General features: G+C 39.7%; 1 protein-coding gene across 1 annotated transcript in view; it reads left to right on the top strand.

The window, feature by feature from the left end:
- Positions 1-10,051: 10,051 nt before the first annotated feature.
- The window catches only part of LOC119419112 (activin receptor type-1C), an 18,006-nt gene continuing 8,730 nt past the window's right edge, over positions 10,052-19,327 (top strand). Inside the window, exons 1-5 of the mRNA XM_037686414.1 lie at positions 10,052-10,121; positions 14,494-14,724; positions 18,256-18,498; positions 18,762-18,992; positions 19,072-19,239. Coding sequence (XP_037542342.1) covers positions 10,052-10,121; positions 14,494-14,724; positions 18,256-18,498; positions 18,762-18,992; positions 19,072-19,239 — 943 coding nt within the window. The remainder of the gene's footprint in view (positions 10,122-14,493; positions 14,725-18,255; positions 18,499-18,761; positions 18,993-19,071; positions 19,240-19,327) is intronic.

Here is a 19,327-nt window from a genome sequence, read left to right as displayed (position 1 = left end):
CGGACCGCTGCAGTGAACTAACTGGGAAGTCACGGGGAGGCGGAGTATGCATTTACGTGTGTAAAAGTTAGTGCACAAACTGTACTCTGATAAACCGCTCTTGCTCCAAGGAGCAGCCAACAGTGAAATGTTAACCGCATTATCTACCCCGCAAGATCATATAGGTGTTCATAACAGTTGTTTACATAGCTCCATATGCTAATGCTACAGACGCCCTGTGGGAGCTTCATAATCTTAGCTTGCTGCAAAACAAACACCCCAAGGCTTTTTACGTGGTCGCTGGTGACTTTAATCATGCAAATCTAAAATACCGCCTGCCAAGATTTTATCAGTATATTGCCATACCAACACGAGGAATCAACACGCTGGACCGTGTTTACACAAACGCACGAGATGCATACTAAGCCGCACCCCGTCCCCACCTAGGACTCTCTGATCATATCTCCATCCTCCTGGCCCCTGCTTACCTCCACCCACTGAGACGCTCCAGACCGCAAAAGAAAGTTTACAGTTGGGTAATATTGAAACTCCATATTGAAAGACTGTTTAGCATGCACAGACTGGCAGGTCTTCAGAGAAGCTGCTGAAAATGATGGGGAGCTAGACCTGGAGGAATACACATCCTCAGTCCAGGGGTACATTAACAAATGTGCTGATGATGTCACCACCATCAGATAAGTTAAGAGCAACCTGAACAGGAAACCTTGGCTGAATGCAGAGGTACGCACCCTGCTGGAAGCCAGGGACACAGCCTCCAGGTCTGGAAACTCACAGGAGCTGAGAAAGACAAGGAAATAGCTGGTTGCTGGTACTAAAAGGGCCAAAGCCACATATGCACATCCGGGGTCAATTCACCTCACAATACCCATGTAGCATGTGGAGGGGCATTAAGTGTATAACAGATTGTGAAGGCAGGGGTGCACAATGCCCTAGAGACTCATCACTGCCTGATGCCCTCAACAGGTTCTACGCATGCTTTGAAAAGTCAAACAGACCACCCGGCACTCACTCTGCTCTCACCACAGATCACAATGACATCTGCAAACATCATAGTCCATGGGGATTCCTGCCTGACCTAACCTGTTAGTCAGTCCATCACCAGAGCAAACAAGAAGGGGCTCAGAGCCGAACCTTGATACAATTCAACCTCCACCTTGAAGCTATCAGTCACTCCTACAGCACATCTCACCACTATCCTGCTGTCCTCATACATGTCCTGTACCAGTCTAACATACTTCTCTGCCACTCCAGATTTCCTCATGCAATACCACACCTCCTCCCTTGGCACCCTGTCATGTTCTTTCTAAATCAACAAAGACACCAATGGAGTTCGTTCTGACCCTCTCTGTTCTTCTCCTTCAGTATTCTCAAAGCAAAGATGGCATGTGTAGTGCTCTTTCTTGTCATGAAACCATACTGCTGCTCACAAATGGTCACCTCTCGTCTAAGTCTTGATTCCACAACTCTCTCCCAGGTCTTCATTATGTGGCTCATCAACTTAATTCCCCTGTAGTTGCTACAACTCTGTGCGTCATCCTTGTTCTTAAACATGGGCACCAGTGCACTTCTTCTCCATTCCTCAGGCATTTTCTTACCCTCATATACAGTATGCCATTGAATATTTGAGTCAAAAACCTTACTACCATCTCTCCAAGATATTTCCAAACCTCCACTGGTATGTCATCAGATCCTACTGCCTTCTCCTTCATTATTTTCAGAGCTTTATGGACTTCACCCTCACAAATCTTTCCCACTTCCTGGTCCACAGTTTCTTTGAACTGTTTTCTTCTTTCTCTTTCATTCTCTTCATTCATTAGCTCCTCAAAGTACTCTGTCCATCTTCCTGTTACACTCCTCACTTTTTAGAACATTACCATTCCTATCTTTATCAAGCCTAACCTGCTACACATCCTTTCCAGCCTGATCTCTCTGTCTTGCCAATTGGTACAAGTCCTTCTCGCCCTCTTAAGTGTCCAGCTTCCCATACAACTCATCGTACGCCTTCTGCTTTGCCTTAACTACCTCCCTCTTTGCTCTTCATCCCATCTCCTCTTTTTGGTCCTCTCACTGTCATATTTCTTCTTGGCTAACCTCTTTCTTTGGACAACGTCCTTCACTTCACTATTCCACCACCAGGTTTCCTTATCATCCATTCTCTGTCCAGATGGCACACCAAGTACCTTCCTACCTGTCTCTCTAATTACTGTTGCTGTAGTAGCCCAGTCATTTGGAAGCTCTTTCTTACTACCCAGAGCCTTTAACAGCTCCTCTCTGAATTTCTCACATTTTTGTTTCTTCAGCTTACACCATTTGGTCTTCTTCTCTGATTTTACTTTTTTTCTGTTCTTCACAACAACAGTCATTCTACACACAACCATCCGATGCTGTCTGGCCACGCTCTCCCCTGCCACAACCTTACAGTCTCCAATCACTTCCTCATCCCCTGTTTCCTTCATCAACATGTCCATTCAGGTCTGCTCTGATTACCACTCTTTCCTCCATGGGAATACTCTCTTCATCCAGATCTTTCCAAAATGTATCTTTCTCCTCCCCATCACATCCAACCTGTGGAGCATAACCACTGACAATGTTTAGCATCAGATCTTCTACTTCTACCTTTAGGCACATCACCCTATCTGACACTCTTTTCAACTCTACTACATTCTTTGCCAACTTCTCCTTTAGGACCACCCTTACTCCATTTCTCTTTCTAGCCACACCAGCCACACCATGGTAAAACAGTGTAAACCCTGCTCAAATGCTGTGAGCCTTGTTGCCCTTCCACTTGGTTTCTTGGACACATAAAACAGCTACCTTCCTTCTCTGCATCATGTCAGCCAGCTCTCTACCTTTGCCTGTTATTGTCCCCACATTTAGAGTTGCAATCCTCAGTCCTACATTTTTGTCTTTCCTCTTCTCCCTCTGTCTCCTGACATGTTTTTCTTTGTGGTCTTCGACTAACAGTAACACAATTTCTGCCGGCACCCTATTTGTCAACAGCACCAGTGGCGGTTGTTGTTAACACGGGTCTCGACTGGTCCGTTATCGTTTTGCTTTGCTGAACTCGCATTATGGTTTTGAAACAAGATACTGAGCTGAAATTTGGTGTGGTGGTAACTGACAGTGATGTGCAACACACTCTTAATTCAAATCTAAAAATTCAAGATGGCCACCAAAGCTAATTTCAAATAGATATAATAGAGGTTTTTCAAGCTATTCAGCTGAAATTTGGTGTACTGCAGTGTTTCCCCTAATTAACTTGCCATGGCGGGGTGCTCATCTCATTCATGATTTTGGCTGATGGGGGGACAGAGACATGTCTGAGCGCAGCTTGTACTAACAGCTTTTGAACGGGGGTTGGAGGGCATTCAACATGAGGAAAGAGACGATGTGAGTGCTGCCATGGGCTTTTTAGCTAGAGAGCCTGTATTTTGCGCCGCTAACTTTTAAGTGATATGTCGGTGCCGAGTGGGGGTGGGAGGAGCAAGTTCAGTTTGGTAGGCAGGGTGCTTAGTTTTGTTCGCGGGGTGGGGCACCCCGCCTGTATAATGGTAGGGGAAACACTGTACTGGTAGCTGTGAACAATCCCTAGTAGACTGAAACCATATTTAAAAAAAAAAAACAATGATGGCCACCATAGTTTAAAAGAAAATGTCTATAATGCATTGATTTTATTGTTGCCTTATTCAGCTGAAATTTGGTATGGTGGTAGCTGAGGGTGAACCCCAACACATAGTACTGTCAAAAGAAAAAAATTAAATGCCCGCCATGTGGCAGTCCCCATCAAAATTTCTCCAGGAACTTTCTAGTTTTTGTTAGTTGTGCACATCTTGTTTGACACATATTTCAATTTAAAACGATGCCTGAACTCGGCAATTTTCTGATTATTTGTTCTTCATTCATGGTGTATTCATTTAGAAAACACAATGACTGAGAACTAGTTTAACATATATTCTTTTTACCAGTGGTCACTGCAAAACTTGTTTTTCATTGTTGTTTACAGTCTTTTTATCTGCATGTATTCAGTTGTACAGGTACACTGGTGGCACTTTCTTTTGCTGTTATATCGTCCAACTAATGTTCTCTGTTGCAAACTTTCATATATCACCTGGAATTTTAGTCTGCGTGCTTCATTTCTTCTGCATTAGAGGAACAAAAGGATCAAATAAAATATCCCGTCTTTAAAACTGAACTGTCTTCAGTGGCCTGTAAGTCTGTCTGTCTTAACGCGTGCATAGTTAAATGAAGTCAAACTTAAGCCTTTTTGTTATTACTTTACATTTTTATATCAGTTGGTGTTTTCTATTAATTAAAATGGAAACAAAAATATCCATCTGCCTCATTTGTTTTGATGCGTGTAGTTAAAGTGATTATTGGCTGTAAAATTTGACGTTTTACAATGGAGAGGAATGCTGCTTCTATAAAGACATTTCTGACCTTCAGTGGAGGAATTTAATCAACTGGAAATATTCCTTTATTGTAACTTTTTATTTGTGACTAAAGTGGTTTTTTATTTAATACAATTTTTGTAAGATTCCTGTGCAAAACTGACATTCCCCATTTATATCAGTCTTTAAAATTATTTAATATTTTTACATTTAGTTTTCACCACAGTTTGTATGACTGGTGTAAAATCATCCAACAATCAACAATTCATCGTCAAAAAGCATAATGGGGGAGTGGTGGCGCAGAGGTTAGAGAGGTGGGCTTGTGATCCAAAGATCGCCGGTTCACGCCCCGGCCCCGACAACATCAAAATTGTGGGTGGGGTAGGTGAAACACCCACACTTGCCCCCACCCTCATTCGCCCCACTCTGGGCCCATGAGCAAGGCCCTTAACCCCCACCATGTGCTCCCTAAACAGGTCTCTCTTGAAAATGAGTTCTCGTGGCTCAATGAGACTAACCTGTATAAATAAAGGCTAAATGAAAAAAAATAAATAAATAAACAAAAGCCTCAGTGCACTGACAAAATATATTTTCAACTGACCCCTGACAACCATCAACAAAATAACTGAATGGAAAAATATATATATACCTGACATTTGCTCTTGTAAACACAGATTTTTTACTTTCAAAGCTGAAGCTGCTTGAAGAATTCTCAACACATGTCAAAGAAAATCTAGACTTCTGGCTTAAACAGATACAGGATTACTGGTATTTAGGAAGAGCAAAACCAAACGGAGGATGTTTAGCAGTCCTGATACACCGGGCTCACATTTTCCTGCAGATATCAGCCTTTCTGTTAAGACTTGGTTCAATATTTATTGCCATTTGATCAGCCTTGCACCCACAGATCACAGACTGCCTACTTTAAACTAGTTTCCTCGTAATCCAGGAGCAACGCACAGATTAACTCCTGTGATTTATTTGAGAGAGGGAAAATCTAAATCTGTTCTCATAAGAAGACATTGTAATAAACGTATAACTCGCCATTAAAGATAAAAGCTCCACAGTTATAAGTGCTGCAATGGTGAGAATAAAAGTATTCCAGTAGGCTGTGATCAGTCTTGCATCGGGGAAACTAAACAGCCACTGGCCAAAAGGATGGCCCAGCACAGAAGATCAACATCATCAGGCCAGGACTCTGCGGTCTACACTCATCTCCAGGCCAGTGGTCACTCTTTCAGGGATGAAGATGTTCACATCCTGGACAGAGAGGAACGATGGTTTGAGAGAGGAGTAAAGGAGGCCATCTTTGTGAAAAGAAACCGTCCATCGTTAAACAGGGGTGGAGGCCTCCGGGTTCAACTGTCCCCCTCTTACAATGCTGTGATTGCTAGTATCACTCAGCCCTCTGTGAGTAGTAAACAGCCATCAGTGTGTTAAGGACCAGGGTTTAACTTTTTTAGATTTTTCTACCTGGATTATTGAGCATGCATCAGGATAATTCATTTTAAGGAATTAAGTCATTTTTTCCTCTAGTAGTGTAAGCCTATGGCAACAAAAAAAGCCAACCCTATTTATAGAATTTATCAAAAAGAAAACTCTTAAGCCCAGTCTTAAAACTGGACAATGTGTCAGCCTCACGGACAGAAACTGGAAGTTGGTTCCACAAGAGAGGAGCCTGATAACTGAAAGATCTTCCATTCTGCTTGTGGAAACTAGGAACCACAAGTAAGCCTGCAGTCTGAGAGCTGTAGATGAACAGATGCTGGGATATATTCATCATTTAACGCGAGTTCCTCATTTTTCTGGACTGAATAAAACGTGCACTGAATTTAAGGAAATGCAAAGTGAGACGTCATTTAAATTTGACCCATCAAAATGAATGCGGTCATTTATTTACAGAATCAAATTTAACATCAAACATTTACATTAATTTGGCAAATTATGAAAATAACAATATAAGCAATCAATCAGGAAAAATCATACGGCCATGATTTTTCCGTTGCTGCACCACAGACATTTATAAACTGTACAACTATGATCTTTTGCCCACATGAATGTGGGTGAGCATTTTACACAGACATTTCTAAATATCTGGAAGAATTTCTACTTGATAGAAAAGTTTAAAGATGGGAAGAAGTTTAGAGGGAGTTAAGATTGAATGGGAGGGGAGGAATGTTCGCCAGAACCGACACTCTCCATCAGAAGCCCAGCTCGCCTCGGTACGCTTGGTAGGAAACTTGACCCATTACCTTTCTGATGATAATCAGCAGATATGGTGTTCCGTTAACGCTACCGGTCCAGCGTCTCCTTAGAATGGCTGTTGCCCGTCAGAAGTAGTGGCGAGGCTCTGTTCGACACACATTCACCTCAGTGGAAAATGTTATAATCCCATGGAACTCGGAAGAGCTTTGTTGTCATGTCAGGAACTCCAACAGCACTCCATCAGAACTCCAGAACTCTAGAAGTCTGACAACTCTCCAACTCTGTGAACTCTGTAACTCCGTGAGTCGTAAGTCACTCTGAGTACCTGTGAGTCCTTGTGAGTCTGTGTAGACCAGGAAGTACTGACATTTTAAAGACTCTTTCCCGGTTCACTTTTTGGGATTTTTCATTGGTCAGAAACGACCAGAAGGGGTGTGTTTTTGTGACGTAAGGGGTTAGAGACAGCGAGAATTGTTATGAGACAGCTCAGAAATGTTCTCACAGACCGAGAGGGTTCTGTTTTGGCGTGCCTAAGACACAGGTGCAAAACATCTCTATTTACGTCTGAGAGGATTCTAAAACATGACAGTTTTAACATAACAACTTGTTTTTCGTTTGACTGTAACCTTGTAAACGCACACACTTGCTCATTCAAAAGCAGAAATCAGAAAAATGCATAATTACTCTGCAACAGCTTTTAACATGAGAATAAAAATCATTACTCAGTTAATAAAATTGATTAGTTCACTGCAACATCTAAAATGGTTTGAACTAAGACACTTTGATTATCAACATTTGTAAGATAGTAATGATAATAAAAAGAGAGTGTTCTTTTCACTTGAATCTTCAAGAAAGAAAGTCTCAGGATGGGTGAACCTGTATCTATGTATTCAAATACATGAAATGACAGTTCCTGTCCCACAAGGTTCTTAAGGTCAAGAGTTTTGACCTTAGACTGGGTTTCGACGTAGGCCTAGTCCACTACAGAGCCAAGTGCTCTGTTAGGAAAATACGGAACAATAAGATCTCTAATATAAGATGGAGCTGGGTTGTTGAGAGCTTTATAGTAGAAGTAGGATTTTGAATTCTATTCTGAATTTGACAGGGAGCCAATGGAGAGAAGCTAAAACTGGAGAAATATGATCTCTCCTACCATCTCCCATTAAAACACTGGCAGCAGCATTTTGGATCAACTGAATACTTTTTAAATATGTTTTAGGACACCCAGATAACAAGCCATAGCAATAGCCCAGCCTAGATGTGATAAATGCATGAACCATTTCTGCATCACTTAGAAAAGATGTTTCCAGGTTTTTATGTCTTTAAGACGTGCTTGTAGTCTAAGTAGCTGATTGGATTCATTGCGTTTCATGGACAAATATAAATGCTGACCATTTCTGCTATGGTGAGGTCTAAATCCTGACTGAAACTCCTCAAACAGATTACTTCTTTGCAGATGTTCACACAACTGACCTGCAACTATTTTCTCTAGAATTTTTTTAGATGAAAGATTAGATACAGGTCTATAATTAGGCAGGATACCTGAGTTGATATTATGTTTCTTAAGTAAAGGTTTAATTACAAAATTTTAAACCATTGTGGTACGTAACCATTTATTAGAATTAAATTAAGTGGATCCAAAATGTGGATATTAAAAAGAAATACCTCTTTAATGATTCTGGTTGGGATGGGATCTAGCAGACATGTGGATGGTTTGTTGGAACTGTCAAAAAGAATTGCTTCAGAGAGCTCAACAGGACAAAAACAGTTCCAAACATAAATCAGGTTCTACTGACATTTTTAAAGTTGTCTCATCTGACAGGGAACCAGAGGCGATAGTAGAAAGTGTGGTTTGAATTTTCTCCCTAATTGAAATAATTTTATTTACAAACTATAAAGAATCTCATGAACTCATCACTGCTTATAGTTGTGGGGATACATGGTTCAACAGAGATACAGTTTTTCATTAGACTAGATATGGTACTGAAAAAAGAGGTGTTATTTTTATTCTCATCAATTAAAGATGAATAATACAAAGTTCTAGCTCTATGGAGAGCTTTTTCATAAGTTAGCAGTCTATCTAGTCTCAATACAATTCTTGAACGCTAGTGGAGCACCTTTTTTTTCTCCAGCTTTCTAGATGCCTGTTTAAAGTACGTAACTCAGAATTGAACCAAGATGCCAGTTTCCTCCGATCGACTCTTTTCTTTACATTACATTAGTGCTGTCGGACAATAGAGCCAAACCGCCACCAAGCAGGTACCTGCTTGGTGCTCCACAGGTCATCCATTTAGTTTTCCATATATATATCAAGAATAAAGCAAGTTTGCTACTTAAACTGTGCCCCGGTGGGGTTTTTGACACCAAAGTTTTCTTCCTTTATTCTATCTGGTGATGACATTGGCATATAAATTAACAACAGAAGCACGACTACAGGTACTTCAAGTACGTACGTAAAGCAAACTCATTCAGTATTCTTAAAAGCAGGATGTTTTGTCCTCATTCCTGCTGTCCCGAGTGTTGGGCTCACATCCTGGGAGAGACGTTGCAACAACAACTGTGGTGCAAGAAGATGGACTTCTGGCTGGAACACACGACTGCACAAACATGACGACCTCAGCTGAGGCAACAACAATACCATGGGACAAACTAGCGAGTCCCACAAACACCACTCTCCTATAGTGGAAACTTTTTTTCCACTAGTTTTTCCCACTATGGGAGTGCGGTATTTGTGGGACTCCAGTTTGTTTGTGGCTCCTTGGACTGAAGAAGTCCTTTGGATGAAAGGTGAAACGTCTCAGCAAAAAAAAGAAGAAAGAAAGAAACCATCCAGATGATGTGACCGAACATTGTTGGATTTGTACCTGGATTATTGCGCATTAACTTTGGTGTCTGAGATGCTATGTTGTGCTTTTAATTTATTACTTCATTTATTTTAGTGGCAGAAATTGGTTTCCATACAACTGCCTGCGTCAAAATACTGATTTCAAACCTTTATTGTGACTCTGATTTGACATGTACAAGTCAAATTATTTTTAGACACTAAGTGCAACCACATACATTCAGTTCTTATGGAAAAAATTCTAATTGTGGCTTTTATAATAAAACAGAAGCTGTGCGTCTTGTTCATTTGGTCCACCTTTAGTGGCACACACAGAGAGGTGACGTCCAGATTCAGCAGCAGACTGTTGCAGGAGGAGGCGTTTCTCCAGACCTGCTGCACATATTGAACACACTTTTCATTCACATGTCTCCCTCAGAGCTCTGAACCACTAATCCTCTAATCCCAGTGAGCAGGGGCGGAGCTAGCTGCACTTTCCTCCCTGGTCACTTCACTGTGGGACACCTTCAGGCTGTGCAGCTCAGCGTCATGCGTGTTTCAGAGGTTTTCTGTGCGGAGCAGCTTTCTGTGTGACACTCGGTGCGCTCAGAGGAGCGGCAGATGTGGCTCTTCAACCATGACTGATCCCAGGAAGCTGAGCCTTCAGGTGGTGCTGGTCCTCCTGTGTGTCTCCCAGCTGACCACAGGTATGTCTGTCTGCATCACAGCCTCTGCTTGGCTTTTTAAATACCTGTTGCATTCTGCTCGTCTCATTATGCAATGTGGTTTACGCTTATTGCTTTGTCAAGGACACTTTTTGTTATTTAGGGATTGAAAAGAAAAGAAAAAAAAAAACTAATTTGGAATATTTTTTTTAAATGCCTGCACATTTTTGTGCTTATGGGGATGTTGATGTTTCCTCCTTTCATTGGTTGATGCATCCTTGACTTCAAAAGCTTGTAAACAAAATTAGTGAACGTGTGCCAACCTGTTTGTTTACCTCATGAAAACAGCCGAAGTGACTGAAAACAAGTTAAAAATGGCAGCATCCAGAGGAGGCGGTGACTGAGAAGTTTGACACTTCTGATGTGTTGTAGTAATGCTCATATTTGTTGAGTATATACAGATAAAGGACTTTGTTTACATTGAGTGTGTACCCTCATTTCAGAATTGCATATCAACATACCTGGGAAACTACTGGAATAAACATTTTCACACTGCACCATTTGATATACCGTAGTTCAGAAGAAATTTTTCTTGTTGGAGCTCATAGTTTACATGTTATTATTGTAATTTTTTGTAAAGGACCTGGAAACAGGAGAGATGAGGACTTTGTAGGAAATTATTGAAAAAAAAAAAAAAAAAAGCTAGAAACTGTTTCCACATTATGTTTGGTCTTATTTTTCTAAAAAGTTTACAGATGAGCACAGGTTGCCAAAGGGTTGGGGACCCCACTGTGGGTCATGAATAACCAAGTCCAGGTGTAGTGTCCTCAAATGACCTGCAGAAATTAGAAAAAAAAAAAAAGTTGCTAATAGCATATTTCCATTATATTTCTTATTAGGAATAAAAACAATAGTGTTTTGGTTGATCAGGCTGTTTGGTAAGTCAGTAGAGTTTGTAAACCACTTGATTACCGTAATATTTACACTAATAAATAAATATATATGTGTTTATCTGCAGCTTTAATTCGTAAACCTCTCATTAAACTTTAAACTTTAAATAAATACCATCTGCTCTTTTTGTGTGTTCTGATAAGGTTTTGTATTCACATTTATCAACCTTAAACTCAGGTAACAGCAGGTTAATGAGCTCAACCTGGTTCCTTTAGCTGCCAAAAATAAGCTAATAAACAAGATAGTAAATAACATGTACAATAAATAATACAGCACTTTGTTGCAGCTGTGGTTGTTTTAAAGGGCTTTATGAATAAAGTTTTATTATTATTATTATTATTATAAAAACAAGATAATAAAAGTTTCCTGTTTTAAATTGAAATCATATTCAAACTGTTTGTGCTGCAGGTTTTCTTGCCTCCACACCTCTGTTGTAAAGACCTGCCAGCATCAGCGGCAATAATATTAAAAATGTTATTATTATAATTAACAATATCTTTAGCTTTCTTCTCAAAGGGAATTAAATTCTGTCTGTCTGAAATTACTTCAGGTTTGAGGGAAAATATAATGATTTCAAAGCACCTGTTTAACTTGGACTGTGTTATTCACTCACTTATTTTGATTGGTTAAAGCTTTTTGATGTTCCCACCTCAGATAATTAAGACAAAACAGACATTTAAAATGTATTTTACAGCAATGAAGTAGTTAAATAAATTAAATATATAATTTGGTCTCCAAGATGTGTGGTTCTGTTCAGAGTCAAACTAAAATTAAAATAAAAATACGTATAGGGCTCGGAGTACTGTATGTGTTGAGGATGACTACCACAATAAATCATAACTTAATATTTGATAAAGTGACTGAGTTATAGCCATGGTTGTGTTGATGGAGCGACCATTTTAAATAAGGCTGTAGACGTAAAACCCAATGATTGTTCTCTAAGAGTTTCAATAAAATCCATCCAGTGGTTCGTGAGAGGTTTTACTGGATGCTGGTGACATAAATATCTGATTTTGAAAATATGAACGCAGATCAGCTGGGAAGGGAGAGTTGAACAGTAAACAGACTGTTAGCTGCCAAAACTGAAGTGAGGAAACAAAAAAGGCAAATTCAGGGATTTAGGAAACATCAGCAACAACAGAAACGGTTCTAGCTCAGTTACAGAGCAACAAAAAATAAGTCTTTGAGTAGGTTGTTACTAAGCAACAATATAAATAGTGCAAATATATATATATATATATATATATATATATATATATATATAAAGCCTTCATTTCCCCATCAGGATTCAGCTGCTGGTTGAATTAGTTCCTAATTAGTTTCTAAGAAAAAAACAATGAAGGGCAGCACAGTATGACACGTGTTTCAAAAATTGTATCTGCTGCCGCCACAAAAGGCGGACGATCATGTAATTACCTGTTTATGTGTTTGTTTGTTTGTTTGTTAGCAACAGACCACATAGCAATTTTAGCTTCGTTTCAATTTAAAAGCCATCCTCTTTTATTTTTTTAAAAGACACAAACAAACCCATCAGCATATGCTGCGACGTGTTGTCTGTTTTTGTGTGCAAAAACCTGAAAACAAGTTTTGTGCTGTGCAAGCAGAAGCTGTTTTCTTCTGCTGGTTCTTCCACGAGAGTTATATTTGTGCTGGCGTGGTTGTAGAACGAAACGCATGAGGCTCCGTCTTCCTGAGGGCTTCGCTCAGTCAAACTGTAATTTTGGTCGAGCCTTGACCCTCAGTCCTGCGTGCGGTCCATCAGAAGGATTTCTTAGATTCCAGACGTCACATTTAAACACTGCTTTTCATTTTATCGTCTGTTTTTGAAACGGAGAAAGACCTGAGGGAACCGACAGACTGTCTTTTCTTGTTTTGTAGTTTTTTTTTTCTTTCTTGTAGTGTCACTTTCTGATTCTCTTAAAATTTTTTGAGACGTCATCAATTTTTCTCTGCTAAAAAAAAATTCATAAACCCTAAAAGCTGAGGCCTTGATTGAAAAGATATTTTGGGGTGCCCACAGTTTTGCATTGTGCTGTTTCCCTTTTCATTCTTTCATTCTCGCTTTTTGATTTTATTCACAATGAAGGAAAAAAAACAACCTTTCGGTTATTAAAAGCCTGACAAACGATATTCACATTTATTTAAAGCTCAGTTGTTACAATAAAGTAATTTAATAGAAAATTTGATTTAAATGAAAAGCCTGGCATTCTTAAATAAACACTTATTGTCTTTCATGCCGTAGTTTTAGATGTACATTTTTCTCATTTTGACAAATGACTAGTTTTGATCAAATATTGAAAATAAGGTTATTCATAATCTTATGCAATATTGCAAGATTTCATGCTCCGAATATGTGTGAATAACACATAGCTATTACCACATCAAATTTTAGCTCATTATCTGTAAAACTGACTAAATTAAAGCCATTTTTGTATCGTCTAATCCAGATTATTTATGATGGTCAATTTAACTTGGATTGACTCCTAAAGCTAAATAATTATAGATGTATGTTTAAATACAATTTTCTGAAAGTTTCAGCAAAATCTATGCAATGGTTCACAAAATATTTTGCTAACAGACAAACAGGGTTGCCTTAAACGCAAATGCTAAGATTTTAAGCAAATATCTTGCATAGTTTGTTAAAAAATCAAAATATGTGATCAGTCTCAGCTGCAAACCCACAACATTTGAAGTCAATATCTGTAAAACTGACTGAGTTGTAGCTATTTATGTATTTTCTAATATCAGCTGGCTGTGGCAGCCATCTTGAAACAGATTGATTTCAAAAGCTAAAGAGTTATAGATGTGCATCCAGTCTGCACTATTTGCACATTTTATCAAAATTCCTCCAGTGGTTCATTAGATATTTTGTTGACAGACTGACACAAAGCCACATTTGCCTTTTTGTGGCAACCTTTAAATATTGATGTTATAATTTTTCCATGTAATATGATTTACTGCACACGTTGAAAGATCTTTACTTTCTCCTTAAAAAAAAAGAACCCGTCAGGCGGTGCCTTCTTGCTTATCAATCACTCCAAAGCTTTTCTAATAAAGCATGACAGCTCCAAGTAGAACACAAGATTAAATAGGTGTTAAACTAAGAGGCATTACTCTGGTTCCTCCACCTCCTCCTGTTTCAGGGCACAGACCTTCTTATGTAACAGCAGCATCCTGCTCCTCAAGTAGGGCTGTTCAACTGGTGGTCCGGGGGCCAGATCAGGCCCACGGGTGAGCTCAGTTTGGTCCACCAATGGGTTCGTATTTAAATAAAACTAGATTTTAAACCATAAAACAAACTAACTTAATGACAATAACTGCTGGATGTCCGCCCCCTGAGCTCTGGGCTTTCAGTAACTATGGCAACGGTGCAGTTTAGTTAAATAGTTGCAGACCACTAAGAGTGAAACTGTCTCCATGCTGCTGCTCAAATCAACCAGCTAACGCCGAGTTGTGTTTCCAGGCTTGAAGTGTGCGTGCCCGCTGTGCGCCAACCACACCTGTGAGACGGCCGCGGACGGGGCCTGCTGGAACTCTGTGATGCTGATTGATGGGAAGGAGGAGACGGTCAAGTCCTGCCTGTCCCCCTCACAGATGAAGGGCCAGGTTTTCTGCTACAGCTCCAGGAACGTCTCCAAGAGAAGCTGCTGCTTCACCGACTTCTGCAACAACGAGACTCTGCATCTGCACTCAAGTACCATCAACGAGATGCTTTAAAAAAACGGATGTCAGGCCTGTTTTATTCTGTGTTTTAGGTCGTTTTTTTATACGTCTTTGTCTGTTTACAGAAATAAGGATTAAAATTTCGCCAGTGGCGTTAAAGAAAAAGACATAAAAGAGGCGGGGTATTAAAACCACCCAAACATAAATCATCCCTGCAGACACAGTCTGGTAATCTCAGTAGTTTTCAGAGTTATGCAGTCAACTGAAGCACCAATCCAATCTGTGAGGGATTTCCCACTCATTCTGGTCCCGACCAGACGAGGTGGATGCTGATCCGCCTCAATCCTGTGACATAACAATGCTGGCCGAGGTTATGAGACGGCCCCTCCCCTGATTTATAAATAAATAGCATGTTGTGCACAGAGCTTTTCATAGGCCTGCTGGGTGAAACCATTACAGAGGAGGGGGGTGGGTTTCTCACACTGAGAGGCAGGTTCACACACTACGTTATGTTTTGTCATCACATCATGGTGGTTTTCATTGCAGCTTTATGCAAACTGCATATTTCTTAATTCAATTTAAACATATTGCTTGCATTTGCATGATTGACGTTCATTTGCAACCCCAAACCCGACAAAGTTGGGACGTTGTTCAAAAGGATAAATTGAAACAGAATGCAGAGGTTTGCAAATCTCATTAAACTGTATTTCATTCTTAATGGAGCAAAAACAGAAAATCTTTAAATGAAGAATTTAGGGTCCAATTTTTGGGAGCGTGGAGTTGTTGGAGAGGTGAAAGAAAGGTCAGCTGTGTGAATTTTTGAAGGTGAATGTTGTTTATCTTTGTCTGATAGCCGTTTCAACAGCCTTCGGTCTTTGCAGGATTTTTTGTGTCGTGATGCGTCAAATGTTTTCAGCTGGTGAGAGGTCTGGTCTGCAGTTAGCAGATGTTAGCATCATGTTGCTAAAATAAGCACGGCTTTCCTTCCAAAATACATCATCTGGATGAGATTATATATTCCAAAACCTGTATAGACTATTCTGTATTAATGATTTTATTAAGTTGCTCATTCTAGAGACACTAATGCACCCCTATACCAGGGGTCTGCAGCTCTTTCAAGCTTTGACCAAAACTATCATAAAACTGAATTTTATTGTTTGTTACACCAAAAAAAAACAACAACAGCTAATATCAGCAGTTTTCATTTTTCATCTTTGTGGTTATTTATTTTGCAACTATGTGAATACTACAAGAAGTAAAGCATACTCACTTTAACTTTGTGCTTTATTTCTATACTTAATTATTTGTTCCATAATTTAAAAAAAATCACATAGCTCTGCATAGTTCATAGTTTGTTTTAATAATAAAAAATTGTAAAAAAAAAAATGTATTTATTTATTTATAAGAATACAGTAGTCCCTCGTTTATCGTGGGGGATTCGTATCCTGAAGCCCCACGATAAGTAAAAAACCGCAAAGGAATGGTAGTACAAGTAGTAAGAAGTAGTTCATTTTAGTATTTTTATATAAAGGCATTTTAAACCCTTCCCACACTCTTGCAATATTCTAAACAATGTTTCTAAACTCTAAACGCTCTAAAAGAGCACAGAATGTCATGATTTTAGCTCTCTGCCTCCGGCTGCACTCTTGGCCACGCCCACTTCTCCGCTCTGCATGGAAATCGGCTGATCAGCTGCAGGAGGAAGCCTCTTCTGCAGCTGTGGGATGCACACAAGAGCTAAATCATTTAAAATAATTTATTTTAAATTTAAAAATCCATGCCGATCGTGTGGCTCTTCCATCAATCAGCCATTGCGTGTCATGTCCAATCTTACTAAAATATATATAAAATATTAATGAATGTTAAAAATCATTAGATATTTTTAGCTACTGGCAACAAAAGCCCCCTCCAACAACCTTAAATTGGCTCATGGGCCACCACTTGATAAAATGTTGTAGCAGGTTGTTTTAGGCTCTGGACACGTTTAATTTAGTGAATGAAGGCACAAAATGTCTCTTTTGATTGTAAAGTTTGCAGACCCCTGCCCTATACAATCAGAGAGGCAAGTTTTTGAATTGTCTGCTGGTACAATAACAAGCCCGATGGTCACTTTATACGTCAGTATGGAATCCATGGTTTAAAAAATATATATCATTTTGATTAGTCTGAACACAGAACAGTTCTCCACTTTGCCTCAGTCCATTCTGAAGGAGCGTTGGCCTCGAGAAGACAGTGGTGTACATAGATGATGTTCACATATTACTTCTTGAACTTCAGCTGATTTTATTTTATTTTTTAAAAGGTGTTGCAGCGTGTTGATGAGTGCAGGACCCTCAGGCTGCAGTGGTGCTGACTGTAAATGAGGACAACACAATCAATCGGTTACAGCTCTAATAAAAACACCACGGAGCACATGCTGTGCATGAGCGCTGTGATTTATACAGGCTGAATAGACAAGAAGGGCTCAAAACAGAATTTTATTTTAATGTACTGACGAGAGCAACTCCTGTCTTAATTTTCTAACAATGAATTAAATGTTTTTTTCTAAGGCACACAGTAGATCGATCACCTCCCAGGCCCATGCTGGCCTCCACAGTTTGGCCTTAAGCTACTGGGCCAGAGGAGAGTCAAGTCTTGTTTTGCACCATATCTTGGAGTGAAGTTGGCAGGATGTGGATTTAGGTAAAAGGCCAAAGATGTCTTAAGAAGCTGTGGTCAAGTTCACAGTTTGTTGCTTGGCACGTTGGACAATCTGCATATACTAAATGTTTAAGCATGGTTAGGAAATTTCAAGCTTCAGGGATTTAAGTTGATCCTAAGTTTTTGGGGAAAATGAACGTTCTTTGAGTTGTTGTAAGTAATGGTGAAGTTGCTGTTGGCCAAAGCAAAGATGTTGTCATAGATCTATCCACCCTGCCTCAGTTTATCAGCATGTCTGTAAATCTCATGTTATCACAGCACCCACCTGCTCTGCTATTTTTAATTGTGTCCAGTTTTCCTTTATCCGCCCACAGACAGAATCAAGGTCAAAGAAAAAAAGTGTCAAAATTACTTTTATTTATTTTTATTTTTTTTGCCAAACCTACAATGTTACTGCAAGGTCTCAGAATGCACCAGCTTCTGAAAAGTTGTTTTAATTAGAAATGAATCAAAACTGCTTTTACAGAAAAACGTTTGCAAGTGCTAAAAGCTTCCTTATTACTTTTGATTAATGCATTTTGTAAGCAATAATTGAGTTTCCTTGTACTCAGAAAGATACCAGGAAGATATTGAATGCCGGATACTCTGCTTTGTCAAATTACTTTACATCAATATGGATTAGTTTTTATTATTTATTTATTTTTTGCAACAACATTGTACTTAGTTGAAATGATTTTGCCCACATTGCTGCAGTGTAGATAAATCACCACCAGGGGGCGCAGCAGCTACAAGAAAAAAACAAAAAATGGCAAATCCTCATATTTTAATTGTTTGTGTAAATAAGTGAACAAGCTTTACAGGGAAATAAATGTATGCTTCCATTAATAATTATGTTTCTTTGTAAATGTCTGTGCGTCATCAGAGACACCTTTAGAAGAACCAGGCTGGAGCAGGCTTCAGCTCAGCGTTGTGATCCTGGTGCCATCCTGCCTGCTGTGTGTAGGGATCCTGCTGGGCGTGTGCCTCGTGCAGGGACACCGTTGTGCCTACGGCCGAGCCTACAAGCAAGACCCAGAGGATCCTCTGGACAACCAGATCCTGATGTCTCCTGACACATGCCTCAAAGATCTGATCTATGACATGAGCACCTCTGGCTCTGGATCAGGTGAGGGAAATACTGTAAGTCTGGACAGGTGCTGTGATCATGGGAATTTATATGACCTTTACCACTCAGTAGAATACCATATCAAATATATGCACTTATTGGAATTTAAACATATACACTGGTGAAATGAGTTTTTATTATTTCATTGTTTTATTTAGTATGTGTTTGAACATTCATGTCTTCTGTAGGGTGCTGTAGCACCCTTTACACTCCTACTTCCCAAAACACATTTTGTTTGTTTTAAAACTGTTTGTATCTCGCAGGACTTCCACTGCTGGTCCAGAGAACCATAGCTCGAACCATCGTCCTGCAGGAGACCATCGGAAAAGGTCGGTTTGGTGAGGTGTGGCGCGGCAAGTGGCGAGGAGAGGACGTGGCCGTGAAGATCTTCTCCTCCCGGGACGAGCGGTCGTGGTTCCGGGAAGCAGAGATTTATCAGACCATCATGCTCCGGCATGAGAACATCCTGGGATTCATTGCTGCTGATAACAAAGGTGCCAGATAAACAAACCTAATTGCATCGATGAGATAAATGTGTCGTTGCTTAGCTGTGTCATTTGGTTTATTCTGCAGATAATGGCTCGTGGACTCAGCTCTGGTTGGTGTCAGAGTACCACGAGCACGGCTCTCTGTACGATTACCTGAACAGATACACGGTTTCTGTGGAGGGCATGGTGGTTCTGGCTTTGTCTATAGCCAGTGGACTGGCACACCTCCACATGGAAATCATTGGTACACAAGGTAATGCTGCATTTTATGGTTTAAATAAACAAATAAGGCTAGTACAAAGTACAATCACCTCATATATATATATATATATATATATATG

Source organism: Nematolebias whitei, chromosome 13 (assembly GCF_014905685.2).
Source record: "Nematolebias whitei isolate Nwh7 chromosome 13, NemWhi1, whole genome shotgun sequence".
Lineage (NCBI taxonomy): Eukaryota > Metazoa > Chordata > Actinopteri > Cyprinodontiformes > Rivulidae > Nematolebias > Nematolebias whitei.
This window is presented reverse-complemented; position numbering and strand designations above follow the sequence as displayed.